General features: G+C 39.8%; 1 protein-coding gene across 1 annotated transcript in view; it reads right to left on the reverse strand.

The window, feature by feature from the left end:
• Window positions 1-13,262: 13,262 nt before the first annotated feature.
• The window catches only part of ANKRD34B (ankyrin repeat domain 34B), a 64,212-nt gene continuing 61,362 nt past the window's right edge, over window positions 13,263-16,112 (reverse strand). The window contains exon 2 of the mRNA XM_066601892.1: window positions 13,263-14,853. Within this exon, the coding sequence (XP_066457989.1) occupies window positions 13,263-14,822 (1,560 nt within the window). The 5' untranslated portion in view covers window positions 14,823-14,853. The remainder of the gene's footprint in view (window positions 14,854-16,112) is intronic.

The following is a 16,112-nucleotide window of genomic DNA, read 5'->3' on the forward strand; positions in this document are numbered from 1 at the left end:
AATGAAGCGACTGCTTGGGCAGCACTTAGAAACACAAGAATTCAGGCTACATTTCCATTGGTAGCAGATGTATAATATGCATAATTTCTTAACTGTTAATGGCCCAGAAATAAAATTGCTAAATGATGAGCAAAAATTGGTGAAAGGGCAATTACACATCACTCACCTGTCATACTGTAAAGAGGCTTTTTGTGAAATGTTGCCCTTGGTAAAAATGTCACATGGTATCATAAAATGGTTTAAACAGTGTTTCCAAGGCGTTGATAAGCATTTAGATCCAGGGCCTGTACCTTGGATTACAAGCATATTAGCCTGAACCTCTGGCCCACAGCTATTTCATTAAGTAGAGGTCGACTGGGCCAAGGGGAACACGTGCCCCTTGAGGCTGTCCACCAGTAGATGCTGAGGACCACCAAGCTTAAAGGGGTTGTCCAAGTGGGTTTTTTTTCAAAAATGGATTCCCCATACAACAAAATAACAAACAGATATATCGACAGGGATAACTTTGTTAGAGATTGTGGCATGGGGAGCAGTTTGTGTAAGAGAAGGGGCATGGGGAGCAGTCTATATGATATGGCAGCTGTTTGCAGTTGAAAAAGGCTGTGGTCCGGCAAAAATGCATCCGCTATTGGACATGCTGTACATTTGCATCCTTCATGTCCGTATGAAAGAAACTAACTTTACTGCAAGTTATCTCAGTGTCTGTAGTGTCTGTAGTGCCGGGATGTATTTGCTATTAGATTGAATTCCTCCACAGGCACTACAGACACAAAATGCCTTATCTGGAAAAGCTATGTGAGAAAGGAGGGCATGGGAAGCAGGTCTGTGTAGCAGAGTAGTCTATATGAGAGAGGGTAGCATAGTCATGGTGTCATTGGGAGCAGTCACTGTGAGAGGGAATATAGGCAGCTGTCTGTGAGAAGGAGTGGTGTTCAGCAAATTGAATCAATAGAACCCTATTTTGGGTAGAACATTGCCAAAAATTGGTCTGCCAAACTAGAAGTTCATAAAAAACCCCCCAAAGACTGGTATTCAGCACCTTTTAAAAGCTCTAAAATAGGCAATGGATGTGGCTCAGGTTAAGTGATGAGGTCCTAGGTTCAAATCTGACCAAGGTCAACTTCCTTGGACTCCAGCACTACAAGGCAACAGTGTTAATCACTAAGTCACCCCCTTCTTTTTACCTCCCCCAGATGAGGAGAAGAAGGAGATAAATAATAATAAGAAATACAAACTCCATATAGCTATTGCCCTCAGTCAGATTTGAACATTTGTGCAGATGAGAGAGGGTAGCATAGTCATGGTGGCATTGGGAGCATTCACTGCTTCCTCTGTGCTGCTGCCTCCTACATCTTCCTCTTGGTTCTTCCTCCTCCAAGGAGGAGGAGAAGAAGTAGAGAGTGAAGAAGAAGGAGAAAGATAATGATAAGGAGAAAGAATAGGAGAAGGATGAGAAGTAGTAGGTGGGAGAAGAGTAGGAGGAGAATACCTTCTCCTTATTCCTCTTCTTCTCCTCCTCTGGAGGAAGAAGCAGGAGGAGGAAGAAAGAAGAAGAAGTTTAGTGGCTCAGTGGTTAGCACTGGTGCCCTGCAGCACAAGGATTCTAGGCTCAAATTTGACCAAGACATGGTTTGTATGTTCTTTTTGTCTCCTACCTAGGTTCTAGAGGAGGAAAATAGGAAAAACAATATATTTTGAACTCCCCCAGACCAGGCAGTGAGGGAGGTATTAAAGGAGGAGTAAATAGCAATAGTACCACCTCAGAATGAAGATCTCATATAATAAGGACCCAGTATGTCCATGCATTATATGGGCAGATCAGTAATTCCAATTAGAACTGTTCACGGTCATTAGTGAAATGAGCACCACTTTGGTGTTCTTCTTACAATGGGACTCTTGTGAAACGGACACTAAAGTTATGTTCATTTTACCAATGCAAATGAACAAACATACAAAAATTGAGGAGGTTTACATGTGCATTCATTTTATACACTACACTTTTAAGTCACAATCACTTACAACTATACACATGACTTACAATTCTGTTGGTCTGATTGAAGCATCCTGAAGCCCTGTGCCACCAATTGAAGCACTGTGCCACCAATCAATGAAGCTCACTGGTTCTTCTCACCACACAGCTGTCAGCCGGGTCTGTTCTGTAGCAGAGGAGGATAGCCGCCCATACATACTGCTGATTGGTGAGCGCCATCAGGAACTGCTGCTGCTCCCCCACCTCAACAAATCAGCTGTACGTATAGACAGCTTTCCTCCCCACCCTGTTATGGAGTGGATCTGGCCGGTAGCTGTGTGATAAGGACGTGCGATCCTTTTTACACAGTTGCCGACAAGATCTGAATTTTGGCACATTTACTCTATAAGACGCACTGACTCCCCCTCCTCACTTTGGGGGGAAAAAAGTGTGTCTTCTAGAGCAAAAAATACAGTACTTATTGCTAAATAGACATTTGTGGGCATGGCCTTATCAAAGGCACACATGTGTGTACAAGCTTTATGGTAGCTGCAATGAATAGACATACCTCGCTTGGGTATTGGTCTGTTTTTAAACACAGCAGACAATGGCTGGATCCTACCTACCTTGAGTTAATTTTGGAGGCCTAAACCCAAATGCGGTAATTGTATTTAGTATAGGGTTCCATTTGGATAGGTCTAGATGTCAGTAAAGATGGGCTCATACAAGTTAATCGGAATGTATACTAAGAGCTTCAAATTTATATACAAAGCAAATATAGCAATAATGCAATTCAAAATTCATATATTCAATGTTTGCATATTTTTTTAGCACTTTCATGTTGCATCTTTTCTGACTATTGGCTTTTGCACTGCTGCCACAGCAGTGTACAAGTATTCATTCATTTCACTTTGTTTGCATGTGCTATCTTTCTTTGATTTTTTTTTGCATTATCTGGATATAATGTCACCATCAGGGACCTTTCAAATGAGACTGAATTTGTCTGTGCGTAAATTTGTGCATCACAATGTAATCCCTATGGGCCTTGAGTTCTGCATCTGTTAAAATCTGCACATCTTTACTTGTAAACCGCAAGATTAAATTCTGTGGAAAACCTTTCTGCTGTAGAATTAAGGACATCTTGCAGAATTGTTGTTGCAGATTTCAAACATACAGGAGACATAATTCTGCAATTAAAGTCTGTGCAAAAAACTCAAGAAAATGTTCTGCAGAACGCATTCAGCAGTTAAAAACGCAAAAAAATACACACTCATTGACAAAATCAGCACCTGCACTGTGTCCTGTATGAAAGGTCCCTCATTAGCCAATCAGTTATCAGTCAATTGCATTATTTTGTTAGTTTAGATTTTCCAGTCATAAGAAAAACACAACATAAAATACCACAAAATGCATCTTTATTTGTACATTGACTAGATATCTTTATATAATTGGGTTAAACAGTGTTCATTCTTTGTAAAGCATTTCACAAACATTAGTTTTCTCAAATTGTCTTCAAACTTCAATTCATTCTTTAAGAATATTCTGACACCTTGTTTCTTAAAAGCAAAACTGTATCAGGATTCAGTGAATATGATCTGTACATCAGACCCTAATATAATGCTGGCTATAAAAAGAAACACCGTAGTAGTTCAAAATATAGATATCTATGCTTCTGTTTCATCATTGCTCCAAAAATAATGCAGTAGATGTATCCAGTGTATCAAATGTAGCCAAGACTATAACCATTTTATGACATGTCACCTCTGTGCCCAGAAATATAGTTGTATGGCAAGCTAATAACTCCTGCACAGATGTGATTGACGTGGAACAATATTAGAATCTATCCGCAATAGAGTGGAATAGATTTCATTACACAGTGTTTCGGTATACGGCCAGGGCTAGAGGCTGTCTTTGGATAAGTGACTGTTGCTCACAATTTGTACAACTCAATGTGACTAAAACTCCAGGTTGTACTAAAGTTCGAAACGCTAATGTAAATTGGTAAAAATGAAATGACAGTACTTCGTTATATGTGACTTAGAGGTACAACAATATTCCCATGCCATTCTATTATAGTGCAAGTCAAGGCAGAAAAATTAGCTGCTTTGAATTGTATAGGTTTCACATTATAGCATACAATGCATGCTTCATGCACATGGTTTTGTCAGGTAGGAGGCCTTGATCTTATATTATTGTGCTCTTCTAGAAATATTAAATTAATTCAAAGTATCCACATGTGCAAATGATATAACACCATGTGAAATATAACATCTGCATATGGAAAATAGCAGTGATATATCAGCTTGTATTTAGATAATCCTGATTTATATACAGAAAATACCAAGGGCTGTTGTTCTGCTACTTTCAGAATGCAATATACTGTGTTACAAAGATTAAGGATTAATATCACAAACACAAAAAGACTTCTGTTCGGGTTCACAATGAAGCTACATATAACTTTCTCTGTTTCCACAATACAGCAATCTGCAGGGAATAATATCAGATCAATATTGCAGTATTTGTCTCACCGGTAGGATTATGTAATACATTCAGACCTGTTCACAAGCAACAGTTTTGTTATAACACAAAGGGGTTTGTTTACCTATACTGTCTAAAAGTTAGTGTAAATTTAGACTTGACAGTCATAAAATGTGCCAGATTTATCAATGAATGATAAATCTTAAAGGGGTTGTCCCGCGAAAGCAAGTGGGATTAAGTACTTCTGTATTGCCATATTAATGCACTTTGTAATATACATCGTGCATTAAATATTGGCCATACAGAAGTTATACACTTACCCCCTCCGATGTTGGCATCCCCGTCTCCATGGCGCCGACCGAAGCCTTCTTCTCCCTCGATTAGACGCGCTTGCGCAGTCTCCTCTTCTGTTCTGTGGAATGGGGCCGCTCCGGCGTGCTCGCACCGCACAGGTCTTCTGCGCAGAAGACCTGTGCGGCGCGAGCACGCCGGAGCGGCCCCATTCCACAGAACAGAAGAGGAGACTGCGCAAGCGCGTCTAATCGAGGGAGAAGAAGGCTTCGGTCGGCGCCATGGAGATGGGGTAAGTGTATAACTTCCGTATGGCCAATATTTAATGCACGATGTATATTACAAAGTGCATTAATATGGCCATACAGAAGTGCTTAACACCGGTTGCTTTCGCGGGACAACCCCTTTAAGACTGTCTAGTCTAAGTATAGAACACTTATTAGTTGACTTACTTTACGCCTAATATTGCGTCTAAATTTTAGCAATGTCCCTTTTTTGGACAAGGCAGAAAAACTGTCCAAAAGTGCCTAAAAACAGATTATAAACGTGGCGCATATATGTAGGACAGTTTTCTGGCATAATTTGAAAACTGTTGTACTTTGAATAGTAAATAAGCCCCATCCAAAGTGTTTTTGGTTCCAAGATACAGTGAGGACATGCAAAAATATACATAACATGTTACAGGAGGCAACAGGGGTGCCCCAAGCCTTTCTGTGAAGTTTGAAACGGTCCCACCCACCCTTGCAAAAAAAAACACTCATTTTATAGGCATTGAAAGCACCAATACACAAGATGCTCAACACATAATTGAACCATTGAGTCTTGTCTAAAGTAACAGAGTAATGGTTGCCTCAATAATAAGTATCTCCCATGAGTGCCTCAATACGAAAAGTAGCCCACTTAATGGCCCCAGTAGTAATAGTGACTAGGGATGAGCGAACGTGTCCGTTACGGACACATCCGCACCCGGACACCGGCTTTGCCGAACACTGCAGTGTTCGCGCGTAAGTGTCCGGGTGCCGCCGGGGGGCGGGGAGATGCGCGGCGGCGCGGGCGGCAGTAGCGGGGAACAGGGGGGAGCCCTCTCTCTCTCCCTCTCCCCCCCACTCCCCGCCGCACCCCCCCGCGCTGCCACGGCGGCCCCCGAACTTTTTCGCCCGAACACTGAAGTGTTCGCAAAGTTCGGTGTTCGGGCGAAAAAGGGGCGGAGCCGAACGTGTTCGCTCATCTCTAATAGTGACCCTAAAAGTTGTCCCAGTAGTAATATTGACCCCTTTAGTATCCACAGTAGTAATGCTGACACCGTAGTGTCCCCAGTACTAATAGTGACCCAATTAGTGGTCTCAGTGCTAATAGTAACCCCGTTAGTGGCCACAGTAGTTATAGTGACACCCGTAGTGGTCCCAGTAGTTATGGTAGCCCCCATAGTTGGCCCAGTAGTAATAGTGACACTATAGTCCTCCCAGTAGTAATAGTGTTCCTGTTAGTGTCTCCAGTAGTTATAGTGACCCTCATATTGGCGCCTGTATTAAGGCCACCCGGCAGCTGAACTGCATATAGGATGGAGTCTGAATGCAGGAACACAGATGGTCAGGGGAGAGGTCAGGGGTTACAGTTTGATTACAGCAGCAGTGGTCTCTGGACCGGAGCTAAAGACATGAGTTAAATGTTTGATGCTATCAGGTTGCTGCTCAGCTGGCTGGCAACTGACAGTTATTTTGTACCAGCCATTAATATGGCTGTTAAAAAATAAATACTGGACTTAATTACCTGCTGGGCCAGTGACCTACTTAGCACCACCCGTCAGAGTTGTTTCAGACTGCTGCCTGAGGTGTCAGGCTCAGGTTGCCTCATGGTAGGAGAGCACCTGTGAGGAAAAATGTTGACAAAGGGGTTGTGCAAAGTTTTAAACTTATCCTCAATCTGAAGAGAACATGAGTACAGCACTTGGCTTTCTCCAGCAGTTCCATAGAGATCAATGGAGCAACAGCATGCATGTTCAACCACAGCAAGTTCGCTAATCAAACTACTAACGACCACTTGTCAGTGAGTATGTATGTGAGTGCTTTTCATGCTCCGCCCCTGGTAACATAATCACTCCGCCCCCTGCTGCAGTTTGGTAGAAAGTACTGTATGTGGGTTATTCTCATGCTCCACTCCTTGTTGACATAATCGCAGGTCCTATAGGATATATAAAACACAGAGCCTGAAAGACAGGAAAATGACACAGTTGCGGCTCTTGGAAGGCAGGACAAAAATAACAAAAATGAGAATACAACTCGTTATTATCTCAGAAGACACAACTCAGCGGTTCTGACAGAACACATTTATGTACTACCACCACAGAGATCTGGTGAGCTAAAGGACCTATGGTGACGACACTGCTGTGGGAGGAGCCATTCTGCAGATTGGTAGACTGTATGTGGGTTCTACTGATGCTCCGCCTATGGTGACATCATCACAGGTCCTACAACATATATAAAGCACCAAGCCTGACAGACAGAAGAACAGCACAGTTAGAGCTCTTGGAAGAGGAGGACAAAAATAACAAATTGAGAATACAAGTAAGCCAGTATTATCTCAGAAGACACAACTCTGTGGTCCTGACAGAAGGCACCGAACTACCACCACCACCAGAGAAATCCGGTGAGCTAAAGGACCTGCGGTGACATCACTGCTGTGGGAGGAGCCAAGCTATGTTTGTCTTCTGTGGGAATCAAGATGGATGTAGTAGAGCTGTGTGTGTGATGAGTGGGGATCATAATGGATGTACCATATAGCAGAGATGTGTGTGTAATGTGCTGTGTAGAAATTTGTAATTTATGTAATTTTGTGTATGTGTGTAAAGTGATGCACAACTGCCTCAGATTTATTATAAATTGTATCTATCAATAAAAGCACAAAAGAACTCAGGAAAATGTAATTGTAATAATAATAGCAGATCACATGACCATACTTATATATAATAGATTTTTAAACATAAGTTCCTTTTAAAGATTTTACTAGACAACAGTAGGTCGGTCACTCACACAGTGAGGGCGTAAAGCAGGTGTTTGCTTCTCCGATTACTAGAGCAAAGCAATAAACGCAACAATATTCAAAACATGTTACATGTCATTTACTATATACATATAAAGGAACTGTCATTATAGACATGAACGCATTGTTATGTATTTTCAGACCCATGCCATATCAGGGTATAATACAGTTTGTTCACCAGGTCTATATATAGAGTGATTATAAACACGGATCTAATCAAAGAAGCTATATGTTAGATCAATGAATATGTCCTAATGTACACTACTCTACCCTTCTATCATTTAGAAAGCTGCCATTATAAATACAAATTAAAGTACAAAGGGGTTCGTGTTCTTGTTTTTTTTTGCTTACCCTGTACATAGCTTTACTACAAAGTACATGGTCCAAAAACTAAAGAAAAAGTGTTCATGTAGAACACTGCCCATTAATGAGAGAGCAATTTTCTTCTACTCAAATTCTATTACAGGTAACAGTGGCGTATATAGACAGTCCACTAAGCAAAACAAGTAAACCTGACTAAAATTAAAAGAACCCTCCGAGCAAAACACATAAACTGTTTTATTCCAAGTGCAAGGCCTCACACTGGGATTTAAAGAACACCAAAGACATGATCCTTGGGTCTTGCAGAACCCCCTTAGGATGTGCACTAGACATAATATAATGCGTAAATTATGGTGGAGTGTTCTTTTAACTTAACATTCCTTATCAGCAAGCAGTTAGTGATTTTTTTTCTCCTTTAAAGGCTATATGCACCTTTGTGCTCTTTTATTTTTTTAGTCAATATGTTTTTGGACATGAAGGCTTTCTGTAATTGGTTTTCATTAAAAATTTCTGATTGTTTAATTTCCATGTTTGTATAGTTTTCCAAGGCACTGCAGACTGGAAGAGCGAAATTTTAGCAAATTCTGTCAGTCTACTGTGATTTTGAATTCAATGCCTTCCAACTGAGCTCTTACAATAGGGCTGTATGACAGTGCAAGGGGATGGTAGAGGAGATCAGGAGGACAGAGAGTAGAGAAAGCTACTATTACAGAGGGCTATAATTCAGGGCAGGTGAATTTCCTGCTATTATCAGCTGTGATCTGGAACTGGACAGCAGATACTCAAAGAATGAGAGACAGCTGTGTAGTATTGAGTGAGTGTGCTTATGCTACACAGCCTCTGAAAGAGATTAGGGGAGGGGAAGCTGAGCTTATGTGCATTCGTGAGAAAGAGAGAGCCAATCTTTACCCCAGCCAGGAACTAAAATGTAGGACAGCCTGTGAACCAAGTATGATGCTTTTTAAATGAATGAGAAGAAAAACTCAATGCAAAAACATCATTTTTTTTCTGCAGTGACTTAGTAAGTTATGTGTGTATTTATTTTTCATGCACAAAGGTTTCCTTAGCCTTTAAAGAAGATCTGTCACGTCCCCTGACAAATGGATCATCTACATACCTTAACAGCTGCATCCCCTCCATCATCTTCCTTTTTCTACTAGATAAGCCATTCGTCTGCACTGGCTACCATTACATACACTATTCAAGTGGATGGTCTATACCAGCTACTGTCAATTCAACATGATATTAGCCATTGACACAGAATGGTAGAAACCGCCTACTTGACATAAGACTAATATCAGGCTCCATATGTAATGAGAGGTGGAGTGGGTGATCATGGGAGTCTAGAAGAAAAAGGGAAAAGTCGATGGAGTCAGCAGAGATACAGCTGTAAAGATGATCAGCCCGTTCCATTTGTCAGAGCGGGCTGATAATCTTTACAGCTTTGAAAATTCTCAATTTCCTTATTAATAAAGCATTCATACTTTAAAATATATAATCTTTCTTTTAACAAAATATCTTGTATCTTTACCTTCCAATACAGAACAAGTTCAATTCAATGTAGTGCTGTCATTTCTAAAGCTTTTAAGTGCATTCTGTTTGTTTGCTACATATATATAGAAATACTTGTACTAGTATAATACTGTGATGTCCATCTATAGGTTTTTAGCCACTTATAGACAAATCACTTTGGAATTTGTGCTATTTGGTTCAATAAAAATCTGAACCACTTATGTCTGACAGCATCCAGTGTGGAGCACGTTGTAAAAGAACAAAATCACATTAGTAGGTGTGACCTGTTTTGTTTGGCCATATATGCTGATTATCAGATGACCAAGCAGAAAAAAGGCGCGTTCTAACAATAACTATAAACAGCAGCAATCAGGTTTCTTTTTTATTAATTGTGCTCATAAAACACATACTCCATAAAGCCTACACAGCTAAGGAATTGCACTAAGTCTAAGCACTAATATGCTTTACATAGAGAACTATACAGAGAGACTGTGCATGGCTAAGCTCTAAATTGGTAAGCCTAATGACCATTTGTAATACTAATGAAATGCAAACTAATAGGTCAGATCTTAATTATGATCAGGATAATAATACAAATATGTAGACAAATACGTAAATATCGTAGATCAATAAATATAATATTACAGAAAAATAGAGCCATAAATACTATACATATTGTAGGTACTGTAAAGCAATAAATAAATAAATATTCATTTTATTCCTATAATATATACAAAAAAGCCACTCTTTGCAGCCTATTAGACCTTTTTTAAGTTTTCCTGTATCAACAGAATCAATAAGATTACATCATTTCTTAGAGACTCTGCCATCTACTTTTAATCCTATAAACTAAGTTTATGGGATAAAAGTAGGAGAACCGCTTAGTCTGGGGATATAAGTGTTATACTTACCTCCCCCGTCATTCCCCCAGTGTTAGTGCTGGTAGCTGCTGCTCAATGGAGTTTTGCAGCTCTGTTAAGTAGTCCGCCCATTATAAAATTAGAACGGACGGACTACTTAGCAGCGTTGCTCAATGCACTTCCAGCACTCACACTGGGGAAATCAATGGGGTAGGCTAGTATAAAACTTACATCCCCAGACTCAGCAGGACACCTACTTTAAGCCCATAACTTATAGGACTAAAAGTAACATAAATACATTTGCCTCAGAAAAATTAACATTAAATATTTCAAGGAAAACTCTAGCTTAAAGGGATAGTCTAGTTGTAAAGTATTGATGGCCTATCCTCAGGATAGGCCATCAATAGCAGATCGGCATAAGACAATCACTAGGGACCCCATCAAGCAGCTGATCCTTAGGATGATGCACTTGTAAACTGAGCAGATTTCTGTAGCTCTGTTCCCACTGCAGTGGCCTGAGTTGGAATTGCAGACCAAGTTCTCATTCATTTTAATGCATATGCATAATGCAATACCAAGTGGGGTCATGGCAGTGGGAATGGAGCTGTCTGCTTCCTGCAGAAATCAGCTCAATGCATGAGTGCACTGGACAGGCAAACAGCTAAATGGTGGGGTCCCTGGGTGCCAACCTGAACTGATCTGCTAATGATGGCCAATCCTGGGGATAGGCTATCAGTAGTTTACAACTGCACTACCCCATTAAGGGGAACTACTACCTACTTTAGGAAATGAGGAGGCATGACACAGGGATACCTCACCCGGTCAGACCTTGCACTAGGCAGAGCATACTGGATCTGTTTTGCCTGGAGAGTTCCCTCAATCTAGTTTTCCTTTTTTGCACAGTGCTTGTTACTTTGTTATTTATACAAAACAAATAGAGAAATCAGTTACAGATAATATTCTACATATGCGATCAGAAAGGTCAATTATTATATACAAACTCTAACCTAATTCTCTGTAACGCTATGTTAGCAGTTCACTTATATATTAACTGTGATCTACTTGCTTTGACAAAAAAATGCAAAGACCATTGCAACTTTGTTTTGACTCTTAACAAGAACTTCAACTCCATACAACTTATAGTTGGAGTCTCTTATTAAAGCATTCATTCATATTTGAATATATTACAGTTTATATAACATAATTTACACAAAAACTTGATTCATTTTGTAAATATACTGATTTGCCCAATGCATGGGTTACAGTCACCCATAACGGCAGGTAGAGATACATTTCTAACAGCTTCCTATAATGAATTTGGACACGTATGTTTTTCAACATATGATAATTGTATAGCAGTGCCTGCATGAAAAATATTACAGCAAGCTGTCTTCCAAGTAAGTAGCAACAGCTAAAAGATTTCAGCTCTGAAGTAGGTAACATTTTGAATTCAGTATGAGACAAGGCTGTAACTCAAGATCGGTCCAAGATAAATAATACAATGTATTGGCAACGTGCCTCAACTTTTCGTGTAAACTAATTTAAGCGAACCTTTGCTGTAAAATGATAAATAAATGATCTTTTCAACAAACTAGTACAGATATATCGATGATGTATTTGGTATCCATAACCTTTTTTTTGTCTTTGACCTTTGTTACTCTCTTTGGTTTAAATAAACTGCTGCAAATGTAATTTGGTAGCACACAGAAGCACCAAGTATACATGCAGCTTTTAAGGACTGGTCTTTTTTTAAAGTTCACAGTGCTGTTATAGCATTTTGTAGTATTACAGGTTGATGACAAACATGATTGTCAACATACACACTGTTGACCTTACCTTGACCACTACAAATAGCCCTTGCCTTGCCAACAGAGGACATTTTATTTTATCAATGTATCCACATGCAAAAGTAAAGAAAACAAATATCTGCCTTTCCAGGAAAGTAGTTTGTTCTACAATCCAATACATTCCACTGGTAATAAAGCCAAGGCACAACTGTACCATGTAAGTAAATCAAGTAATGCACAACCCTTTCAAAATGTATTTTGCAAGAATGTAAGAACTATTACAGCCTATCCACATTTGAAGAATATAATACGGCACGTTATTTAATAATACCGCGGAACAGATTGTAATGAAACATATGTTGTGCATTCTCCACCTTAGTTTTAAAGTACTTCTACTTCTCCTTTAAATAGTCACCAAGGTTCTTGAGGCTGCTAAAAGCCACATCAATAAACACAAGACATCTTGGTAGGTCCCTTATTAAGTTCAATCATGGAATAAATATATATATATTTATATCAATAAACCCATGTGTGCATTCACCGTAGAGGTAGAGATGCTCTATGGATACCACTGGTAGAAATACTCAATGAACCTCTAGATCACTTAGCACATTGTGTGCAGTAATGTGATTCATAAGCAGATAATCACAAACGGACTCCTCGATCATAAACCCGAACCTTTGAGTTTCCGAAGATCCATCCTCTGGTTTCTCATGTTCTGTCTCAGTAACCCGAATATATCATCCCTTCATACATACTGCCTTCCTTGCAGCCTGCTATGCTGAAAAAAAGCTGCAAATCTAGGGCAGCAATTCATTTATATTGTAGAGAAAACTGTGATTACTGCTAACTACCAAACATTTTACTGCTTGAATAATTTATCCAGCATAAGCTGAACTGATCTGTTTTCTTTGCAGAAAAGGTCTGAAGCGTTTTGTGAAGCAGGTGCTGTCTGGAGAGAGAGCACTGGTAATAGTCCCAATACTTGCGCTTTCAAGGCTTTCTTTAGCCAAGAATCTCTTCAAAGTTTACAAGTTGTTTAATCTGCTCAGTGTGCATTGAATGTCTTCGGAGAAGCATTTTCTTGCTTATTGACTCTTTTGGAAAGAGTGGAGCAGAGGGGACAAGGGGCTTTGCACTTGGGAAAATAACATTAGGTACTTTATTATGGCAACTGATATCAGGAATAGGTGGATGGGGGTTCACATTCAACGGTGGAAGGAAGCCTGGTCTAGTTTGGCTTATGTGATCTAAAAGTAAAGCACCAGATCCACGCCTCTCCAGAAGGGCATGGTTCCTTCTACCTAATGCTGTGAGCGACACATTTTCTAGAGACTCTCTGGAACCTGACAGCAAGGATGGAGGAGAAAACATCTTCTTTTTTTCCAAAAGGGATTTACTGTCCTCTGTTGTCGCCAGTCCATGATTTCTTGTGAGTTGGGAGTCAGAGCTATAATGGTTTGCACCTAAATTTCGTCTTTGAACTATGCTCCTTAGGCTTGAAACAGACATTGTGTGCACTGAATCAGGGTCTTGGTCTACAGGAATTTCGGACTTGTTTGGTGTTCCTTCAGGATAAAGTGTTGGTGAATGTATTTCATCATATGAGAGCTTTCTTGGACCAGAGTCAAGCGTTTTTAGAAGATGAGCGGTATCTTTCACATCGATGCTCTGATGTCTAGTGAAATAACGTTTTGAATACACTAAACCATTCATTTTAAGGGAAAGCTCTTCTTCAGGAGTTATATCTTGTAGCTCCTCTTGAAGAGAAGACACTTTGTGTTGGTGGAGCAGGGATGGAGGGATCTTCAACCAAGGTTCGGAGTGCAGTCTCTGAAGGAGTGGCAACTTTGCTGCAATATGCATCATATGAGGCTTTTTTGTTGGAGAGCCTGGCTCGGAGGAGCCTTTTAAATCAATAGCTGTATCAGCCTCTTTAAAGTTAAACAGTTCATTTTCTGCTTCAAAAGCATTTGATATTGGTGTTGGGGAAGTCTTTAGCTCAATTTCAGAAGGTGACGTACATGGAGAATTATGATCAATGCCTGGAGAAGGTGGGACATTTAGATACTGCCTTGTAGTCTGTCTGCCTGATGGAGACTTATCAGTTGTAATGATTATAACCTCTTTTCCCTTGGCCTTGCAAGCATTTAGTAGAATCCTGAGAGTTTCCTTGTCCTCTGAGTTGACTGCATAAACAAGAGCAGAAAAACCAGTGTGGTCTTGTAGACTAGGATCAGCACCACTCTCTAAAAGCATAGATACCACCTCTGATCCGGCATTCTCCAAGCAAGCATGCATTAAAGCTGTTTTCCCAAATTTATCTTGAATATTAGGATCTGCATTGTTTTCCAGAAGATATTTAATCATTTTAACTTTGCTGACGCTTTGATGGTCAACGTGTTTTGTTTTGCAAGCAATCATAAGTGGTGTTTCTCCACGATCATTGCTTTCGTTGATATATGCTCCACCTTCCAAAAGAAGTCGCGTGAGACGTAGCCTACTTTGGTATACTGCTTTAATAAGAGAGTTACCTTCGGTTGTAACATCAACTCCTTCATCCATTATTAATAGTATCTCTTCAGCGTTCCGACCACTGTAGGAAGAAAGATCATAAATATGATATTACTACATTAGATATTAATTATTGCATTGAAGACAACTTATTGTATAAAATATAAGACTTGTTACATCTCATAATATTTACTTCATTAATTCCCCTGGAATATTACTTTAATAGGCTCTCCAAAATGTTTACTTTAACTTACAAAAAACTAATACTCACCTATCATCTGTTCCTCTATGGCTCCTCTGTTCATCTAGCGCATAAGAATAGAGTGGGGTCACCAGTTTTACTTGTCTGCTTGTTTACTTACACTATGCTGATGTCTATTGTAAACATCAACATAGTCTAATACCCCTTTTAGATGAGCCAGTTCTTATTTTAATGAGCGAGTGACGTTACCGCTAACTCGTTTGCGCTCATGCTGCCTGTTTAAGCAGATCATCGTTGATAATCGTTCACTTCTCGTTAAACACAACGAAACGTTAACAAGCCAATGATAATTTTAGTCTTGCTAAAACTGAATGCTGAGCAAAAAGCAAACGATTCTCCTTCGTCATTGGCTGCATTTAAACAGAACAATCATCGTTCACTTTCGATCGTTTTAACAATTTAAAAAATCATTACATCTAACTGCACCTTTAGACTACTGCTTAGACACTGGAGAGAAGCGTAAGTTGAACAGTCACACGGCATCCGTCCCCATGAGTACCGCTAGACTGCAATAGCCACTAGCATGTTCCTAAAAAGGATGAATTTGCTTTAAAGTTGAATTTGCACTTAAAGATTTAGATCATATCTACCTATGGGACTTTTATTTATTAAGTGAACGGTGGGCCCGTGATTGCCCTTTTAGCAGGCAAGATAGCTGCCGCATCCAGGTAGATGACGAATGGAAAGCTGGCATGCCTAGCTGTTTTCAAAATCCTACAGACATAAATAGTTTTTCCCCTAACTCCTGATGACGCTAGGTCACTAGTGAGGTATGTTGGGAGGGGATCTTTTCATTTTTAATTGCTGAAAATCAGCGTAGCAATGTCTCTGGATGTTCCACTTGGATAGCAGTACATGTTCAAGTTTTACTCAACTGGATCACTACCTATTTATAATTACTGGCGGGGAGAAGGTTCTATCTCTCCTCATATTTTTTGCCTTGTTGCCACTATGTGTTTTCAACACAACTGGTTGAAGGTCACAGAAAAAATGTGCTGTGTCATACAATTAAAACATGACTTTTATTTCATACGTTAATATGTTATAATCATTAATAACTTCAAAAGGGTTGTTGAGCC

This window comes from Eleutherodactylus coqui, chromosome 5, assembly GCF_035609145.1.
Source record: "Eleutherodactylus coqui strain aEleCoq1 chromosome 5, aEleCoq1.hap1, whole genome shotgun sequence".
In the NCBI taxonomy this organism is placed as follows: Eukaryota; Metazoa; Chordata; class Amphibia; order Anura; family Eleutherodactylidae; genus Eleutherodactylus; species Eleutherodactylus coqui.